This window comes from Xenopus laevis, chromosome 2S (assembly GCF_017654675.1).
Source record: "Xenopus laevis strain J_2021 chromosome 2S, Xenopus_laevis_v10.1, whole genome shotgun sequence".
In the NCBI taxonomy this organism is placed as follows: Eukaryota; Metazoa; Chordata; class Amphibia; order Anura; family Pipidae; genus Xenopus; species Xenopus laevis.
The window spans coordinates 65,764,661-65,784,714 of record NC_054374.1 but is presented as its reverse complement, the minus strand read 5'-3'; the positions used below and the strand labels follow the sequence as shown (position 1 = coordinate 65,784,714).

Here is a 20,054-nt window from a genome sequence, read left to right as displayed (position 1 = left end):
GTCCCTATTATGTTCTTGAATACACAACTACTTCTTCTGCTGCCTCATCTTCCAACAGCTTGTTGTAACACTCACAAGCTTCTATGAAATATTTCCTGCATGATTTAGCAATAAATGTTATATGCTTAAATATAAAGTTATACTGATCCAGGTATGGTCGAGATTTCGACTGCCACTGACGGTCTACTAATTAGCATATAGGGCCAAAGCATTAGACAAGATTTGATATTCTAGTGATTTTGTTTTTATGTGTACTGAATCACTGAACTGACATTGAAAAAAACACAATAAATGATGCTTGTGTTTTCTTGCTAATCTGAAAAATCAAGAATGTTTCTCTAATAATGATAAATCTGCCTCTTAGTTAAGTTGTGCTATGTAAGAGACCAACTGTATATATAGTATTCTTTTGCATTGCAGCACATTAGGATACATTTCTTGTAGCTGTAATATTTTTGTGTAAGCTGAGCCAATGACCGCAGCTTTAAAAAAAAAAATCTCTGTACCTTAATATTTGCATAATGATATACATTCTTTGAATTGCCATTTTAAAAGCACAGTAAGCTGGAGTCATATAGGCTGTGGCGAGGGATACTGGATTAACCATCATTTTAGAAGGTTGCTCGATATAAGTGCACATTGTTTACCACATTGCACTGGTTCGTGGATTTGCCTTCCAGTCTTTTGGACTTCTCTGTATGGATTTGAAATGATAAGAAAAAACGGCCCAAACACAAGTCATATCCATTGTTTTCACAAAAAGAATAAAGGAAAACTATACCCCCGATGTAGGTCACTATAAAAAGATATTGCATGAAATGGCTCATGTGTAAAATCCTGCTTCATGTACATAAACCATTTTTAAAATAATATACTTTTTAAGTAGTATGTGCCATTGGGTAATACTAAATCAAAAATTGCCATTTTAAAAAATAAGGGCCGCCCCCTGGGATTGTAGGATTCACGGTGCACACAAACAATCCATACATGTTAGGTCACATGAGCCTGTTACAGTTAGAGTTGCATTATTTCTGGTCAGGTGATCTCTGAGGCAGCACAGAGACCATCACAAAATGGTGGTTCAAGGTAAGAGCTGTAAAAGGGCAATATTTACTAAAATACATATTCCAGTTTAATAAGATTCTTTAATATGCCACTTAATTTGATATAAACTATCTGTTGCTTAACTACTAATTTTGGGGGTAACGTTTTCCTTTAACGGGTGTCTATTATTTTCCCTTCTGTTTTTTAGTTAAAAGATTGGGTTGAAAGACTAATGAAGACCTTAAGAGACCCATCCCTACCTCTGTTAGAGCTTCAGGACATCATGACCAGTGTGTCTGGCCGCATTCCTCCAAATGTAGAAAAATCAATCAAGAAAGAAATGGCACAATATGCCAGTAACATTACTTCTGTGTTGTGCCAATTTCCCAGCCAACAGGTAGGAGAAAAAACATTGCCCAATCTATGTGTATAATAACAGTTTTTTTATTTTGTATTTCTTACCTTTATTTCTCATAGTCTTTACTGTTTCAACCTTTTTCATCTCACATTTCTCATAACAGTTTTTTGTTGTCCTCATTTTTCCAGTTGTTCATGCTAATAATGTACAATCTGCTGGAGATCATGCCTACTCATCAAAACCTTCAGTTTATTTTTATAGTGGGATATGTGCAGACTAAAACATACTCTGCTGGTCTAATGAAGGAAATAATATGCACATACAACAAAACTTCTGGGTTTCACATTACATACAGTTCATTATATCATAATCTATTTTGCTTATTGTGGTCCCATTTATAATGACTAGCATATTTACCTAAATAAAAAAGTGAATAGTGGTAGGCAGTAGGGACACTGGAATGGAATGTTTATCAATAATGATACAAATGCACTAGAACAGTATCTCAGTGAAATAATTCTGAATCTTTTTATATACTACATTGTCATAAAACCTGGACTTTTTTTTGCTTAATTTTGCCTCATATAAGACTTTTTAGTTACTGTATAGGATCTTTGCAGACATATGTTTTGTCTGTCTATACCTGCCTTCTACTTTTATTGGCTTCTTCATTTCTGATTATGCCTGTAATAAAATGGGATACAGACTATCTGTAGTGTTTTGGAATGTATTTTTAGGAAAGCTAAAACTGACGTGAAGCGGTTAGGCAGACTGAGGGAAAGAGGAGGTTTTATAGACTAAAGCAAGGATCCCCAACCTTTTTTACCTGTGAGCAACATTCAGATATAAAAAGAGTTGGGGAGCAACACAAGCATGAAACATGTTCCTGGGTGGTGCCAAATAAGGGTTGCGATTGGCTATTGATAACCCCTATGTGGACTGGCAGCTTGCAAGAAGGGCCCATGATTAATCGCCCTGGTTGGGTGCGCAACGCGTTGGGCGGATGGAGATGCAAATATACATTTTTAACTTTGTATAAATAAGATATTTTTAAACTAATCTTCACTGGTCCTGTGGATCCGTTTGAGTGCTGGTCGGCCCTGCTTCTTCTTCAAATCCTGAGCCTACAGGAGGCTCTGTTTGGCATTACAACTGGTTTTTATGGAACCAAAACTTGCCTCCAAGCCTCAAAATCTCAGTGGTTTGAGGCCACTGAGAGCAACATCCAAGGGGTTGGTGAGCAACATGTTGCTCACTAGCCACTGGTTGGGGATCACTGGACTAAAGAATAGAAACACCACTGCACATCAAGTGGTTTGAGTAATGAAAAGTCTAACATAAAAGGTAAAAAGTAAGTAAAGTCTTTTTTACACAAAAAAGAAACAACTTAAACAGGCAACCAGATACTTACCATAAAAATATTTTATATACCAAAGACATAGCTTTCCAAATATTATTATTCTTTTAAATCGTACAAAAACTGATAGTCAAACATGCTTCTTTTCTCCAGATTGCTAATATACTAGACAGCCATGCCGCTACTCTTAATCGTAAATCTGACCGAGAGGTTTTCTTCATGAACACACAGAGCATTGTGCAACTGGTTCAAAGGTAAGCTAAATAAGCATATACTTACTTCAGGTGTTAACGAGAGTGATTTAGGGATAAAAAAATTGTGGGCATGAATTAAATTGGTTTTAAATTATTTTTATCTAGTACAGTAATGTGATAATTTCTTGTCAGGTACCGAAGCGGTATAAGGGGACATATGAAAGCAGTAGTTATGGATCTACTCCGTCAGTATTTGAAGGTGGAGACACAGTTCCAGAACGGTATGCCTTAAAACAAATTTTGTTATATATGTACATATGTGTATTTTTGACATACCATGCAGTCGTCTTTTTGGTTATTTTAGTTAAGGGACTTCGTAGGGACTTAAAAACATTTGCTCTTTGTTTCCGTTCTAGCCTTAAGTACCTTCTACCTATTTATTTTCATATGCGTACTCTTTCTTAAAGTATGTACCAAATAACCTTTATGATTGTTATCCTTTTATATGTGTATAAAATTATAAATATTTCAAATTCCTCTCAGTTCTTCCTCCAAATACCCTCAGCTTAGCTTTGGTACATTGGCCTTTGGCTATTTCAAAGTGTTTGTAATGGCAGGATTAGATGAGACAAATATTTTGAAAATACCAAAATTGGAAAGAAATAAAAACCCTGATGATTGAAAATCCATCTTGTTTCCTAATTATACCTCATCATCCAGCTTGTCTGATTGTAACCACAGTTCCTAAACAAACCACAGAGTAGCAGTAGTGCACTGGATACAAAAAGAATTTGATTAGCAGCTTGATGATTTCCTGAAATGTTTGTATAGCAGTGCTATCTAAAGCTCTAAGAATGCGTTTTTATTTGTTCTTTGATATTTAATTTTACTGTTCTTGGTTTGGTGTTTGTATAATGTGTTGTGCTTCTTAATAAAAAAAGAAAATAGCAATCTGCTCCTGTTTAATTATAGCAGGCTGATTCTCAAATTCCAGTTTCTGCAAAGGACCAGGGGATTGTGCTGCTTATTGCTCTGTAACAAATTAGGGCCTTAGAGATTTTAGTGAAGGGTGATGAAATAGCAAAACTAAACAAATCAATTAAGAATACAGCTGTCAAATATTGCTAATTATATATTATCAGGTACTGTTAAACCTTCATGCATATGTTAAAAAATTCTAATATATAGATCCAGTTTGACAATTATTATTATAATATACATGCATGCAGTATATGTATATATTTATTTTTTACAGCACTGTCCAATAGAAGGATATGCATATTATACACACACACACACACTATAATAGTTAATAGTAAAACACTACTATAGTTTAATATATATATATATATATATATATACCCCACCCAAAACAAATGCTGAATGAACAGACAAATGGGGCCCTGATAGTTAGTGTACAATGTGATAATTTTTGAACGCATGTAGGTACTTAAAAAGGCCTTAATAGAATTAATTTTCGCCAAACCAACAGCCCAAACCATGACAAGACTCCTGAGTGTTCTCCCCCAAAAATTTTTTGCCCAGTCTGCTATAAGTTTGTAAATTGTTTAACACTTCCCTGTTGATAAATGGCAAAAAAGATTGAGCTGCTGGAAGTCTCCAGTTCTAAGTTTAATAAATCTGCACATAGTACTCTGACCTACTTGTATTGTTTGTGGGAGATATTCATGGGGTTATTCAGTGTGTTTTGCTGCTGGGAGGGCAGTTGACAAAATTCTCAGTAACCCCCTCCAAATTCATTCCTTTGGTAATCGCCTGCACCTCTTGACAAACAGTGTAATAAAAGTTTCCATAGGCATGAAACAGTCTCTGGCTGGTGTTTCCTAAAGAGTAGCATCAATGCAAGGAATATATTTAGAGATTTAATCCACTGGGGGGGGGGGGAGCTGGAAGGGGGTGTGGGCACTAACATATTGTAGCCTCTCAGTGAATTGACATTTCCTTGTCCTGTAAAATCATTCTGTTAAATTGAATCTATCAGAAACCTGTCAGATCATTTCATTCTGTTGCTCAGCATTATTAGACAGTAAATGGTGCTTTATGTTTGACAGAGGTCTCTTCTTAACTATCTCCTTTGTCTGGTTTCAGGTCACTATGATAAGTGTGTCTTTGCTCTCCGTGAGGAGAATAAAAGCGACCTGACAATGGTGCTGAATTCTATCTTTTCCCATGCACAAGTCACCAAGAAGAATCTGTTGATCACCATGCTCATCGTAAGTTATTTAAATGAACAGACACAAGCAGGATTATCTGATACGTGTGCGTGTGATTTATTGCAAGTGCAGTGTGAATCAACAAGATTTGGCTCCAGCAGAATTCTGCACTGAAATCCATTTCTCAAAAGAGCAAACAGATTTTTTTTATGTTCAATTTTGAAATCTGATATGGGGCTAGACATATTGTCAGTTTCCCAGCTGCCCCAGTCATGTGACTTGTGCCTGCACTTAAGGATGGAACTACTTTCTGGCAGGCTGTTATTTCTCCTACTTAATGTAACTGAATCAGTCTCAGTGGGACTTGGTTTTTACTATTGAGTGCTGTTCTTAAATCTTCCAGGCAGCTGTTATCTTGTGTTAGGGAGCTGCTATCTCGTTAACTTCCCTTTTGTTCTGTTGTTAGGCTGCTGGGGGGAGGGTGATATCACTCCAACTTGCAGTACAACAGTAAAGAGTGACTGAAATTTATCAGAGCATAAGTCAAGTCACATTACTGGGGGCAGCTGGGAAACTGACATTATGTCTAGCCCCATGTCAGATTTCAAAATTGAATATAACAAAATCTGTTTGCTCTTTTGAGAAATGGATTTCAGTGCAGAATTCTGCTGGAGCAGCAATATTAACTGATGAAAACATGTTTTCCCCATGACAGTATCCCTTTAATCTCACAGATCTGATAGTTCTCCATATACAGTGTGCTTTCTCGATTGTTTTGGATGGGGAAACTTTCCCTGCTGAGCAGGCACAGATCTTTAACAAAAAAGAGGGTGCACCTACCAGTCATTGTTAAGCACAAAATCACACGCAACAAGGAAAGTCCTACCACAGAGGAATTATAAATAATTTAGATCATTTAAATGGAATATCTGGAGACCGCTAAAAAAATAATGCATCCTAAGTAGTTTTATGTCTGGAATGAAGTGCTGCCCTTAGTTTACCAGTATCAGGATCCCTTTAAAATTATCTGCTGTCTACAGCTGTCTACTAAATTCCAAATCTACTGCATTACTTTCTGCTTGTTTGTCTGGATTAGGCAGGTTTTTTTCCTTGGCACTAGCTAGCTAATCCAATACATACCTAAACCATATTGTATGTTGCTACAGAAACACATGGAAACAAGATGTGCAGGTGTACCTGAATGTTCCTTAGGATGATAAACTGCCCAAATGCACTTATAAATGTGTTCCTATAAATGTTTGTTTCGATAATGAAGGATAAAATGTTGCTTTATTTCCAATTTATTGCTGTTCTAGATTCTGCCAGCAGGTGACACTGTGGTATCATTCTGTAAATTTTAATTCCTTTTCATTTGTTCCTTTAGCAGTATTTTGCCCTCTGTTCAAGATGTAACATGCATTTTATTCCCCTTCTATGGTGTTTTCTAGACATGCTTATTATTTCCCATTTAGATTGTATATGCGTCTAGAGCGTCCCTTTCTAATATACAGTATACGCATAGTTTTATACCTTCTCAGATTTCGTTTTCTGTGCTAGCTCCAGTTTAAAGGTTGGTTATATGGTTTAGTGGGGTCTTTAAATCTCCTTTGTATATTCTGAGAGCTCTTGCCATTTTCTCATTCAATTTTTATGAGTAAAGATGTGGGGAAAACCTTTCATCTGAACATATTTGGTATTAATTGCCATTCATGTACTGGCAAATTCTTTCTGTTTTTAGAAATGCTACTGTGTGACCTTGTGCACCTCTTTAAAAAAGCCTGAGAAATAATATGCTGTTTTCATCCTTTTTTTGTGCAGCTTTTTTCCCCATTTGGATAAATTAATATTTGTCCATTATTTTACAATATTCTATTTTCTGTTCTATTGTACAGCAGACACAGATATATAAGAAACTGCAGTCATTTTTTTGATGCAATAGTACCTGAATTTTATACTGAATCTGAAAACATAATAAAATAAAATTGTTTGTAATTGCTGTTCTTTAATATACATGTCCTGACAGACAGGAACTTTTAGCTGTAGAAACGTTCAGACAAGATCAGCATATTAACACATACTATTTATTGTAATATTATATACAAACTGCAATAAAGCGGTAATATGGCTGAATGGCTGCACTGTATTACATATCCAATTTATGTTGCAATGCAGGGCTGCACAATCAAAACCCAACGAAATTGGTAAAATGTAAACATTAAAATAGTAATGAAGACCGTGATGTTGGCCTTGATTTTTTTTTATTTTATGTTTTTAATTTGTGACATGAAGGGGACCTGCTCACCGTTTGGCAGTGTGATTCTAAGTAACGCTTGCCTTAAGAATCTCATTATTCGAACACAGGACCACATTTCCTCTGAGAATTCTGGAGTAGCTTTGAGCCGGGCCTGTTCATTTCTCAAGCAATCATAGCTGCGTGATGGAGAGAGAAAATGGCAGCTGTTCCCAGCTCAGGCCTTCAATTTTCTTCAGAGTCCAGCCACTCAAGTGTGTAATTACACAGCGATGACGGGGAAGCGTCGGGCCTTGTCAGAGAACTGGTTGCAGGCTTTTGCTCACTGACTTTGAGAGTGAGGACAAGCAAAATTCAGTGAAACCACCTGCATTTTTTATGTGCACCTTGTATGGTGATTATTGTACGCGGCTTCAGCCGAGGTCTGAAATATCATTTCTCCTATTATTTTCCGCACATTTGCTTACATTTTTTGGCAACAGTTACAGTATTTATCTTAAAATTATTCCAGAATGTTGGGTGTTCCTTTATATAAGTGATACTGCGGATGGGAAGTCTAGCATTAAATTGCTATTTAGAAAATATGTTTTCATCTCTGTTTTATTTTTGCTATTTTGTTTTGCAAGGGGTCAGAGAAATAGCTGAAATATTTTTTAGAATAACATGCTTTTCGGTTTTGCGGTGTATTAACTCTATTAAGGCAGATAATTTGACAGTTTACATATTTTCATCTTTTGTCCAAGTTATGAATAGAAAATTATAAACAGCAGATTGGCATAAATTAAAGATATCTAAGTTAAAAAAATAATTAGGTTGGTGGATACAATTTTGGGGCTGTATTTTCTATGGACTACTTGAACCACAGATCATTACCTCTAAGCAGTATATCATTGCTTCCTTCCTATTGCCTGGTGCTCTGCTCAGTAGATAGCATGCTGCCAGATGATTGGAGTGGCTTTTTTTTAACCATTGGCAAAGACTGAGCTCTTGTATTTTAAGGTCTGTACAGATAGAAATTTTAATAGAAGCATGGTATGCAATAGTAGCAAAATAAGCACACTTTGATTCTGACCTTGGATCATCTATAAGCAGAAAAAGGGAAGCAGCATCTCATTTTAATCAGTGTACTAGCATATCACACTCCTTACTTGCAGGACTGCCATCAGAAATCATGGGGCCCTGTACAACAACATTTTATGGGCCCCCTGGTCCGTACATGCTCCAGCCCCATCCCAGATCCTGTCTACTGGCTCACCCCACAGTTAAAAGGCAACACAGACTTCGGTGCCAAAATAGTAAAAACACCCCCATGCTATAAAAAGCTATTGATGGTCAGTGCCCCCCTACCAGTTAACAAAAAAAAAAAAAGATTAGTGGCCAGGCCCTCCCCCCTACAAGTTATAAAAGCCATTGGTGGTCAGGGCCACCCTTTCAAAATAAAACGAAAATTTTAAATATTGCCAGGGTCCCCCATAAAAGATGTTTTAAAAAACACCATTGGTGTTCAGTGGAACTTACTTTTAAATGTCTTCTTCATCTCCTCTTCTTTGGCTTCATTCGGTGGATTTCAGTGCTTCTTCCGGGGGGGGGGGGGGGGGGGGGCTCGCCTAATCCGGGAAGTGCAACAAAGCCGCCCCTCCCTTAAAGTTTAAATACAAAGGGGCCGAGTATGGCTGTGCCCCCTTGATGGGGCCCTGCTTGTCTATCACCCATGGTAAAAGGCCGGTCTCCTACATAATAGCCTCCTACAATTGAAAAGGCCTAAAACCCTCCCCAAACTACCTAGTATACAAGGAGATTTTGAAAGATGTGGCCATGAGATTAGGGACATAGCCAATTCCTTAAAACCCACCATGGTGGGTTGATGTCTATGTTGTTAGACCCACTTGAAAAAAAATATATCTGATATATACTGTGTCATTGATTTATATGGCATAAACATTGACATAGAGAATTGATGGCGTAAGAGTGCGAAGTAGCGCTAGAGTCTATCTCCTTCTCTAGGGAAGTTACGCCAGCGACTGTTAGTAAATCGGCGACGAACCGAAATGACGTCAGGCTGGCGAATTTTAACCAGCGTTAGTCACTTCGCCCTTTAGTAAATTTGACCCTATGAGTGAAGGGCATTGGGAATGGAAATTGATATACTTACAGTAGGTCATCAGTCTCATGGTTTAGTTATAAACTTTAAACACATTTTATTTCACTAAATGAAACTTTTAATTTCAAGTTTAATAAAATCTCAGGTTAGAGGGAAATTGTGATGCAGTTGTCACTTGCCTGTGTTTTCCCCTGGGTGTAATTCTAATAGGAACTTTAAGTGTATTATTATAATTTTTCTTTAATTAAATGCTTTAAAGAGTGAAGACGAGGTGCGGCAGCACTGTTAATGTCCTGCAATGTAATTAGCTTTTGGCTGGGCTTTAGTGTAGTCAGGGTGATTTTCCACATTTTTATTTTGTATATTGTCTTACCAATTCAGGGATAGTTTTAGGGAAGGACATGGAAAGGGTATACTTAACTTTTCTTGCTGCCCCAGGCTTTTTGTTTGCCCCTGGTTTCATCTTGTCCTGTAAACTCATAGACAGAAATTCTGTTTTTTAATATAATTGCTCTTGTAATATGTTATGAGGCTATTTACAGCTGCAGGGACATACAGCCCCTGAAATGAATAGATTGTGTTAAAAAAAGGCTTTAGTTCCTCACATTTTTATGCAATCTTTTTGTTAACCCACTGAATTAAAGTCTGCTGTTGTTCCATTTAAAATTCATTGTGTTAATGTACAGAACCAAAATTTGAAAAAAGTTGTCTCTGTCCAAATATTTATGGACCTAACTGTATGTACAAAGGAATCAGACCCTGTGGCTGCAGGGGGGGGGCAGGTGGTATAGGGGCCCTGTGAGGTCCTTATTCATATACAATTTCAATAAATATTGGTAAAACAAGTCAATCTCTAGACATTTTGGAGGCCTGAAAAAAATTTGCTGTTGGGCCCAGTTATATCTAGTTACGCTACTGTACAGCTCTAATGCATACCCACATTTGTTGGCCCCACTATTCAGTTATATATCTGTAACACATGTAATCACAGCGGTGCAGTACTTAGATAATGCTGAGTGGAAATAACCTCCTGCCGTGTTCATTAATGTCCCTTTTATTAGTGAATTCATATGTCAAATCGTCTGGCAAATGTGGCCCTCGGAAGAGACTTGTGTGTGATATGTAATATTCTGTATTCTATCTCACCAGCAATACGTCACCTCAGTGTTCTGAAGTTGTGGTGCGTCATTAAAAATATTGGTAACATCTTATATTAATTTCCTTGTTTAGGACCAGTTGTGTGGCCGGGATCCCACATTAACAGATGAGTTGTTGAACATACTTCTGGAACTTACCCAGCTAAGCAAAACAACAAATGCCAAAGTGGCACTGCGGGCCCGACAGGTATGTTCTGTCAATTAAACTTATACCATGACTATAATATAGCGATTAACATGTATTTATTTTCCCTTAAACAAAGATTTTTTTTTTCTTTTAAACACTCTTCTCTGTTAAAGAACCCTACCCCCATATATTATAAGTGAATTTTAATAATGCTTATAGAGAATGCCTGTGCAGGGGTTAGTAATATAGCATGTGTATCTAAAAGCTATGGTCTTTATAACATACTCCCTTATGTGTGAAAGTAATAAATAAATATGTATATTTCACTGATTTTTAAGTCTCCTTGCAAAAAAACAGTCCTAAACTGACACCCTTATTCTCTATGTAGAGGAGCAGTCTCTATTTATGTAATCTGTTAATGCCAAACGCCTTGAGATTGGCCTAGTACTCTGCAACCATTCTCACAACATCGCTACTCCAAAAAATATATATCATTACAAGTATGGGATCTATTATCCAGAATGCTTAGTACCCGGGTTTTCTGGATAACGGATCTTTCCGTTATTTGGATCTTTATACCCACGTCTACTAGAAAATGATTAAATAAACCCAGAAAAATGATTAAGCTTCCAATAAGGATTAATTAAATCTTAGTTTGGAACAAGTACAATGTACTGTTTTATTATCACAGAGTAAAAGGAAATCATTTTTAGAAATGTGGATTATTTGATTATAATGGAGTCTATGGAAGATGGCCTTTCCATAATTCGGAGTTTACTGGATAATGGGCTTCTGGATAGCTTAACCCGTACCTGTACAGGTAATGTGTTCACTAATCCAAAAGTCAATGAAGGTTGGTCTGGCCTACCCTGCCCCAGCTGGCAATTCTTGTCATCCCATTTTTCTCCACAAACTACATCTTATTGCTATGAAAGTGGACCCTGCATGTCAGGTTCCATATAAAAACCAGACTGCCAGACTTTCACCTGTATCTGAGAGGTCAGCCTGTTCAGTTGTGTATTTTTACACAATGGAACCGGAACAGCTTTAGATATACAGTAAAATATATTGGTATATTTGTCATTCTCCACTGTTAAACAGTGCTAGATATATGAATATGAGCAGTCTCTGCATTAATATTATATAATACACAAGAACCATGAATATCTATAAAAGATATCCTTTAAAAAGTATGCTTATGTCATCAGTTGTTGGTTTTTGTCCTTTGGCTCAGTGCCATTATATGGCCATGTAATAGAAAATATTATCCTTATAATACACAAAAGCGATGAATATCTTGTAAATTATATCCTTATAAACGGTGAGTTCTGATGTCATCAGTTATAAACGGTGAGTTCTGATGTCATTTCTGTCACATGACTCACTGAAACTTGTGTATTATAATTAATAAAGTACCCCCAGTTGCAAAATATGAGGATATTAGAAGTTACCTCGGAGTTCCATGACCTGTATAAAAACACTCGGCCTTCGGCCTCGTGTTTTTATATGGTCATGAAACTCCTCAGTAACTTATAATATCCTTATATTTTACAAGAGGGGGTACTTTATTCACTATATATTTTACAATAGGGGGTATATTATTCCCTATAAATGTCTAGGCAAAATAAGTGAAATGTTAGTTTCCTTTTAAGCAAAAGGCACACATTATGGCTAAAGACGAAGTAAATTGTTTTTGACAAGTTGATGTTGGAGAGCGTTTCGTGTTGTAAACAAATATAAGATTTGCCATACACCGGTGATATTTGTATTCAACACCAGTTCATATCTTAAACAGGAAAACGAAGCTTCTCAGTTAAACACTGAATAGAATTGAAAAAAATCCAAGTAATCATATGAGGATATATTGTTACAAAACCTAGCACCCAGTAAGCCTGTTAAGTCCACCACTGACCCTCTAACTCTTTCATGCAAACTGATAAATGACTTTTTTTATTAGTCTGAAAAATAACCTGTTAGCCTTGGACTCCAAATGTTATTGCAGTTGTAAAGTTCACCGCGGTCAGCTCTCTGACATTTTTGACTTATCTTTTATTTATTTTTTTATTCCACTAGGAAAAACAATGTGCAGAAAACATATTAGAAATGAAGGGTAAAAATGTGCATGGATTTTTCTCTATTAACTTTTAACGTTTTGATATTTTTCACCTTTTGGCCATCTACCTTTATTTTTAACCAGAGATGCTGCCATAGGCAAACACGTTGACTTAAATCTTCCATTTGCAGACCGTTTAATTCTTTGCGATCTGTTTGAATTTTTAGGTCCTCATCGCTTCACATTTGCCTTCCTATGAACTTCGACATAACCAAGTGGAATCTATATTCTTGTCTGCCATTGACATGTATGGGCACCAGTTTTGTATTGAGAATTTGCAGGTAAATTTCACACATGCCAAACTTAACTTACTGATATAAATAATGTGTACTACATAACTGCATACTGCCGCAATTATTTTAGCATATAACAAAATATTATGCTTTGGCAAATAGTAAGAAATGAAGAGAAACATGCCAGAATGCAGGTAACCTCTAAACTAAAGAAATACCTTGTAACACTTACAGTTCAGTTCTCTAAATTAGTGGATAGGAATGGGGTTTTTGCAGAAGGTTTTGTCTAAAACTAGGGGACATACTGAAGGTGAATGAGGGAAAACCAGTAGGTAATTGTGTGATAGAATTAGCCTTCCAGCACTTGCAGTGAGTAAAGGAATGTTACATTAACTTGTAGGGCAGAATTACATGGACAATCACAGTATGCACTCTTAAACTGTTTTTGTTGGTTTCCTGATATTTGAGCTCTTTACTGTGCTCTTAAAAATAAAATCAGGAAAAATGGAAAAAATATCTGAAGGTATTGGTACTTTGCTGAGAACTAGGGATCCACCAAATCCACTATTTTGGGATTCAGCTGAACTCCAAATCCTTTTTGATGAATTCAGCTGAACACCAAATGTGAAGACTAATTGACATATGACAGTTAGGTTTAGGAATGGTTAAAGTGAACCGTGAGCTCAGCACATGGTTATTCATTTTTTTTCTTTCCTTTTTTCTGAACCAAAGTGGATAGTTTACTAGACTGAAAAGAACCTTTCAAGGTTAATGCCTGAACGTCAACAAACAATCGATGAATAGGATATTCAAGTAGCTATATAAAGTCTTGATGGAACCAGACCACATGGTTAGATAGTAAAACACTCTTATAAGTGTTTTCATCTTCACGTCTTCATTAAATACGACTTTCAAAACATCTTAAACCATTGTTAATTTTTTATTAATTTATTGTCAACTCTTAATTTAGAATTTGAGATTTTGCCATCAATATTAAATGAAATGATTATAAATGCAAATCAAGGAGGATTCATTAACACCCTACAGATATCTAATGAAATCCAGCTTAATGTATATAATTTAAAGGGGTGATTAATAAAACCTCTATGTCCAGTTGCAAAAATGCATATTCATGTATGGATCCGTTATCCAGAAACCTGATATCCAGAAAGTTCTGAATTACGGATAGGCCATCTCCCATAGACCCCATTTTATTCAAATAATCCAAATATTAATTTTTTTTTCCTTTTTCTATTTAATAATAATAAAGCAGTACCTTGTACTTGATCCAAACTAAGATATAATTATTCCTTTTCATAAGTAGAACCAACCTATTGGGTTTATTTAATCTTTACATGATTTTCTAGTAGATTTGAGGTATGAAGAGCCAATTTAGAAACTCGCACAACGTTTTGTTTAATTTTGTTCTGTAAAAATACTTACAAAAATCAACAAAATAACTATAAATTTTCATGCATGGATAGAATGGGCCGTTTCATTCTTTTCTGCTGACACATTCTGTGGTTCAACTCCCTCTATTACTGAAGTACTGCTTAATGACTCCCCCCATATGCTTTGTGCTGAGTAGGTGCTTGAAACCCTAAGCCATAGTTTTGGTTTGTTTCTGAAGTGTGCTCTGTGTGATATAAATTGCACATAAAGGGGTTTTTAATTTTCAAATTCCTGTTTCTAATGCAGTTTAGGAAGAAAAAAAACGGATATTAGTAATCACAGTGGTTCGTTTTCTTTTTAATGATGGACATCACAATGCAATGCCACAATAAGGCTAAATGATGCTCCCCCTGCCACTCATGAAACATTCAACATACATTAAAGAAACATGAAAATCTAGTTTGGGGCCAATTTTTTGACCTGCTTGCTGCCAAAACATTTCCTCAGCAGGATTTATCATTGCGTCTGCCACAGAAAGCAGCATGTTTACTCTCTAACAACCCTGTTAGTAGATGGATTACTTTGTTGAAACACTGGCCTTAATGCCAAATGTGTGTCTCGATTAAATAGTTTTGGAATCATTAAAGCTGGCATTTCCCCCACTTACAGTTCTGTATGCTGCAGGAAATAATGAAACCCCTCTGTCATTGATGGAATGTAATAGTGAAATACGTTTCTACTAATTGTCTACTCCTTTCTTACAAATAGAGAGGGGCACTGAGGCTTAAAAAGAACATGCAGTATCATTTATTGTAAACAAATTAAGTTCATTTACAGAAGAACAGAAGCTTTCTGTATTTTGCTTAACAATGCTAAACAAGCCAACATTTGCCAAGGTTTTCAGAGCTGTCTCTAAGAGGTTGCGAGCATAGGCAACTGCATTGGGGCCCAGATCCGCACACTGAGCTTCCTTTTCCTGCACCGACCAGCCCAACACAGTGCGCTCGTACATGCACAAGCATATGGGTGGCGCACGCAAGGGGGGGGGTCTGGTGGCGGAGGAGTGAGGCCGGTAACGGCGGAGGGGGCTGGCGGCGGTGAGTGGCCCCCAGTCCGACCCTGTATACATTGCTCCGACATTAGGTATAAGTGTGGAAACGTTGAAGACGTTTATTCAAGATGCATTAAAGCACTACATGTTTCGGACCTCTTGGGTCCTTCTGGTGCAGAAGAAGGACCCCAGAGGTCCGAAACATGTAGTGCTTTATTGCATCTTGAATAAACGTCTTCACTGTTTCACTAAAAAAGCTCTCCATTTTTCCTACATGATATCGCTTTTCTGGACGTGGCAAACCCAGATCACTGTTGGATTGAGCTATCACTGACTGATACGGTTTGTTAGTCAGTTATTTGTATTTTTGGACATTATAAGTGTGGAAACATTTTCCCCACCATACAACTACAGCTGAACAAGTGGCAAAATGCTTTTTTTTTTTTTTAAATTGACAACTGACATAAATGGTAATACCAATATACATTGCTTTGCAGGCAGCAAAACTAAGGATAATATGCCTTCTGCTGTCACCTTTAGATTTAGAAGAAAAGCAATTGCCCAAGTGAACTACAACTCTGTAGGAAGCAACTGTGTTGCATTTTATTTAATAATCTTTTTTTATGTAGATGCAGTGTTATAAATAAAATGAAAATAAAATTAAAATTTACAGTTAGGTCCATAAATATTTGGAGAGACAACTTTTTTTTTTCTAATTTTGGTTCTGTACATTACCACAATGAATTTTAAATGAAACAACTCAGATGCAGTTGAACTTGTATATACCGTTTTAATATGGATCGAATAAAGTTGAACTTTTAATTTACTTTTGGCTCCACCGCTGATTATATCTATCCAGATGACACCCCCTACATGAAGTGCATGTGATGACATGCAGTTGAACTGCAGACTTTCAGCTTTAATTCAGTGGGTTGAACAAAAAGATTGCATAAAAGTTTAAGGAACTAAAGCCTTTTTTTTTTTTAAACAATCACTTCATTTCAGGGGCTTAAAAGTAATTGGACAAATTAAAAAACTGAAAATAAAATGTTTATTTCTGATACTTGATTGAAAAACCCTTTGCTGGCAATGACAGCCTGAAGTCTTGAACTCATGGACATCACCAGATTCTGGGTTCCCTCCTTTTTAATGCTCTGCCAGGCCTTTACTGCAGCGGCTTTCAGTTACTGTTTGTTTGTGGGCCTTTCTGTCCGAAGTTTAGTCTTCAACAAGTGATATGCATGCTCAATTGGGTTCAGATCAGGTGACTGACTTGGACATTCAAGAATATTCCACTTCTTTGCTTTAATGAACTCCTGGGTTGCTTTGGCTGTATGTTTTGGGTCATTGTCCATAACATACAGTTAGATCCAAATATTTATGGACCTAACTGTATGTATAATGTTTGGAAAAGTAGTTTTTACCAAAGATTGGCAAAAGAAGCAGCTCTGTGGCACTAGAGATAAAATACTGTAACAATGAATATTTGAAATAAGATTTTCTATTTATGATTAAACAATGGCACATTCTACTAAAAAAGTATATTAATATAAAAATGGTTTATTTAAATCAAACAAGGTTTTACATATGAGTTGTTTTATGAAATATTTTTTATAGAGACCTACATTGTTCGGGGGATAATGTTTTCCTTAAAATGTGAATGTTCTCTTGTGTTTATTTTTCTGCATGTTAGACATTTTGGTTTCTACAAACCACAAACATACTGTATGTCTTTTCAATTAAGACGTATAGACAGGTGTTGCATTGTGTTACAATGCCTTGGCAAATTGCAATCAATAACCATTATTCACTTGTAATGATTTATTGGTGGTTATGTCACATATAGTGAGATGCAGTTGAATCCCAAGGAACATGTTTAAGAGGACAGTTGAAAGCTTCACCATTTTCTGTAGTACATATATTTCTGATAAATCATTATTCTCTTAAAATCCCAATTAACAGGACAAGTTAGATTAGAATCTGACAAGTTCAGTTTAGATAGACTTTCACATGATCAGCCTACTTTTCCATAAATGCACAGCAATTAGTTTGCCACAAAGCCAGCAGGTTTTTCAAAGCAATTTGCATTTTTTTATAGATCATTTCCTGGAAGTTTACTTCTGGTTTGACCAGGATATTTTTTATATTTAATTTCCAACTTTCAAATATTTGTGGATTTAACATAAAGGGTTGGTAATACCTTGTCCATAGGATCACTGAATGAAATTCCCACATTCAGTCTTGTACCACTTAAGAGACTGTAATAACCAGGCTGAACAACATAAATATTTATAGTATACTAAAATGTTGCAATCAGCTTTGTTGTGTTGCTTAAATTACAGATTATTGTATATGGTCTGGGGCTGTATTAAGTCAGTGGGTAATCTGTATCCAAAGTACTATAAGTACACTAGCATTGCTCGTTTTTATCTTTTGATGAAATGGCTTTAGTATGGTCCATATCTCTTTGCATTTAAAGACCAAGTTTATACTCAAGGTCAAAGTAAGATAATAGAGGATCTTGATAATTTATTAAAACCAGGACCTTCAAAGTAGGAAAGAAAAAAATGCAAAACCATGATGTCCTGAAGATGTACTCCAGCTATTACTGAACTTCAAGCGCTGACACCCATGATTGTAGTTTACCATAGTGTTATAATTTGGAAATCCTTTAAAATATATTCAATATGTTAAGTGTATAAGTACCTTTAAGAAGAACATTTGACATTTCTGGCCATGAACATTTGATTCTTTTCCCCTACAACCTTTAAGCAAAATAATTGGTTTTCAAATATTTTTGATTCACTCAACCCTTTGGGTTAAACATTCTAGCTCCCCATATAGGTATTCAGCTTACTCTTGAGCTGCTGGTTTAGACTTCTAAGGATCGAGCGTTTAAAGACATACTGATTTCTTCAAGGAATCTTTGCCATTAGAATCTATTTATTATTTTAAAAAATGTTTTATATCTGACTTCTCTTCCCTCTTATTTAGGGAGATCATGTTCTCTAATAAGGGGGTGTTTGGCTAGTATAGTATAATGTATACACTGATATGTATTTGAACGCATTGTTTTTAAAGAGGCTGAAGGTTTTTTAAAATGCTGTTTTATTCTATATGTTTTTATTTTCCTTCAGAAACTCATTCTGTCAGAGACCTCCATATTTGATGTTCTACCAAACTTCTTTTACCACAGTAACCAGGTGGTGAGGATGGCAGCATTGGAGGTATGAAACTGGCAATCTGTTAATATGAGAAAATTAACTTGTTTTTACATGTGCCTGGTTTCAGAAAGAAAATAGTTAGGACACTACATCACTGTGACCCTTCAGACTGGCTCCCACACTTCCCTTTTAAAAAAAACAAGCAAAACATTAAATATCTAGAGATTAAATTACCATTGCATCATAAAGACACATATGCACTAAATATACGGAAAATAATAGATTTCCAACAGGAAATACACCAACACATAAGCCTAACATTCCTAGGCAAAATACACTTCATCAATATTATCTTCTTCCCTAAACTATTATACCCACTGCAGATGATACCATACTACATTAAACCAACAGACCAAAAAAGACTAAACCAAACATTTAGAACCTTTATTTGGAACAAAAAACACAGAGAATCAGTCTCTTTAAACTACAACAAACCAAACATCTAAGTGGAACAAATCTCCCCAACATCAAAGAATACAACGAAGCAGCACTTCTTCGTTATGCTGGGGACTGGATTCTCAACAGAGATCTATATACAACAATAGCTTTAGATCAATACACAACTGAAAGCTACTCCCTTAACTATCTACTACACTCACCAATAAACAATATCCCATCACTATTGCGTAACAATCCCATATTCCTAGACACATATACAGTAAAGCATGACAAGTAGTTAGAAAGAAACAAAATGTATTGCCACATATCTCCCCATATCTATCATGGATAGGTAATAACTTTCCAATTGGCATACGAAACCCCGTTCTTTCACAATGGAGGGAAAACGGACTACAAAACCTGTATGATATACTGTAGTAGATAAGAATTGCACAGTATTTTCTCTGGAAAAATTGACAGAAAAATTACCATTTACGATACAAGACATATTTTTAAGTCTTCAAATCCTCCACTTTGCAACAAGCACAATAAAAAACTGCCTGAAAATGATAAAATCAACCCGCTTAATCAAATCTGGAAAAACAAAGATACAAAAAAAACCCATCACAAATATTAGAACACTAATTGAAATGGAAAACCAACAAAGGCCAAGCTTTGCACGGACCACCGAAATTCCAAATACCACAACCCCCGAAATTTTAAAACAGCGCACAAACATTATGAAGCTACTTCCAGTAAGCAGATATGAAGAAATGGCTGTACAAATACTTCATAATTCTTACCTAACTCCAATCAGGAGATACAAAAAGGGAAATCTGCTCTCTGATAACTGCCTCAGATGCCAATCCCCTTAAGCAGATTTAATACACAACCTATGGT

At 36.0% G+C, this 20,054-nt stretch overlaps 1 protein-coding gene across 6 annotated transcripts in view; it reads left to right on the top strand.

Moving 5' to 3' along the window:
- The window catches only part of acaca.S (acetyl-CoA carboxylase alpha S homeolog), a 232,533-nt gene that overhangs the window by 63,000 nt on the left and 149,479 nt on the right, over positions 1 to 20,054 (top strand). For all 6 annotated transcript variants that reach the window (XM_018249417.2, XM_018249415.2, XM_018249416.2 and 3 more), the window contains exons 21-27: positions 1,253 to 1,441; positions 2,913 to 3,013; positions 3,146 to 3,234; positions 5,063 to 5,187; positions 10,710 to 10,823; positions 13,044 to 13,157; positions 18,690 to 18,779. In XM_018249417.2, the coding sequence (XP_018104906.1) occupies positions 1,253 to 1,441; positions 2,913 to 3,013; positions 3,146 to 3,234; positions 5,063 to 5,187; positions 10,710 to 10,823; positions 13,044 to 13,157; positions 18,690 to 18,779 (822 nt within the window). The remainder of the gene's footprint in view (positions 1 to 1,252; positions 1,442 to 2,912; positions 3,014 to 3,145; positions 3,235 to 5,062; positions 5,188 to 10,709; positions 10,824 to 13,043; positions 13,158 to 18,689; positions 18,780 to 20,054) is intronic.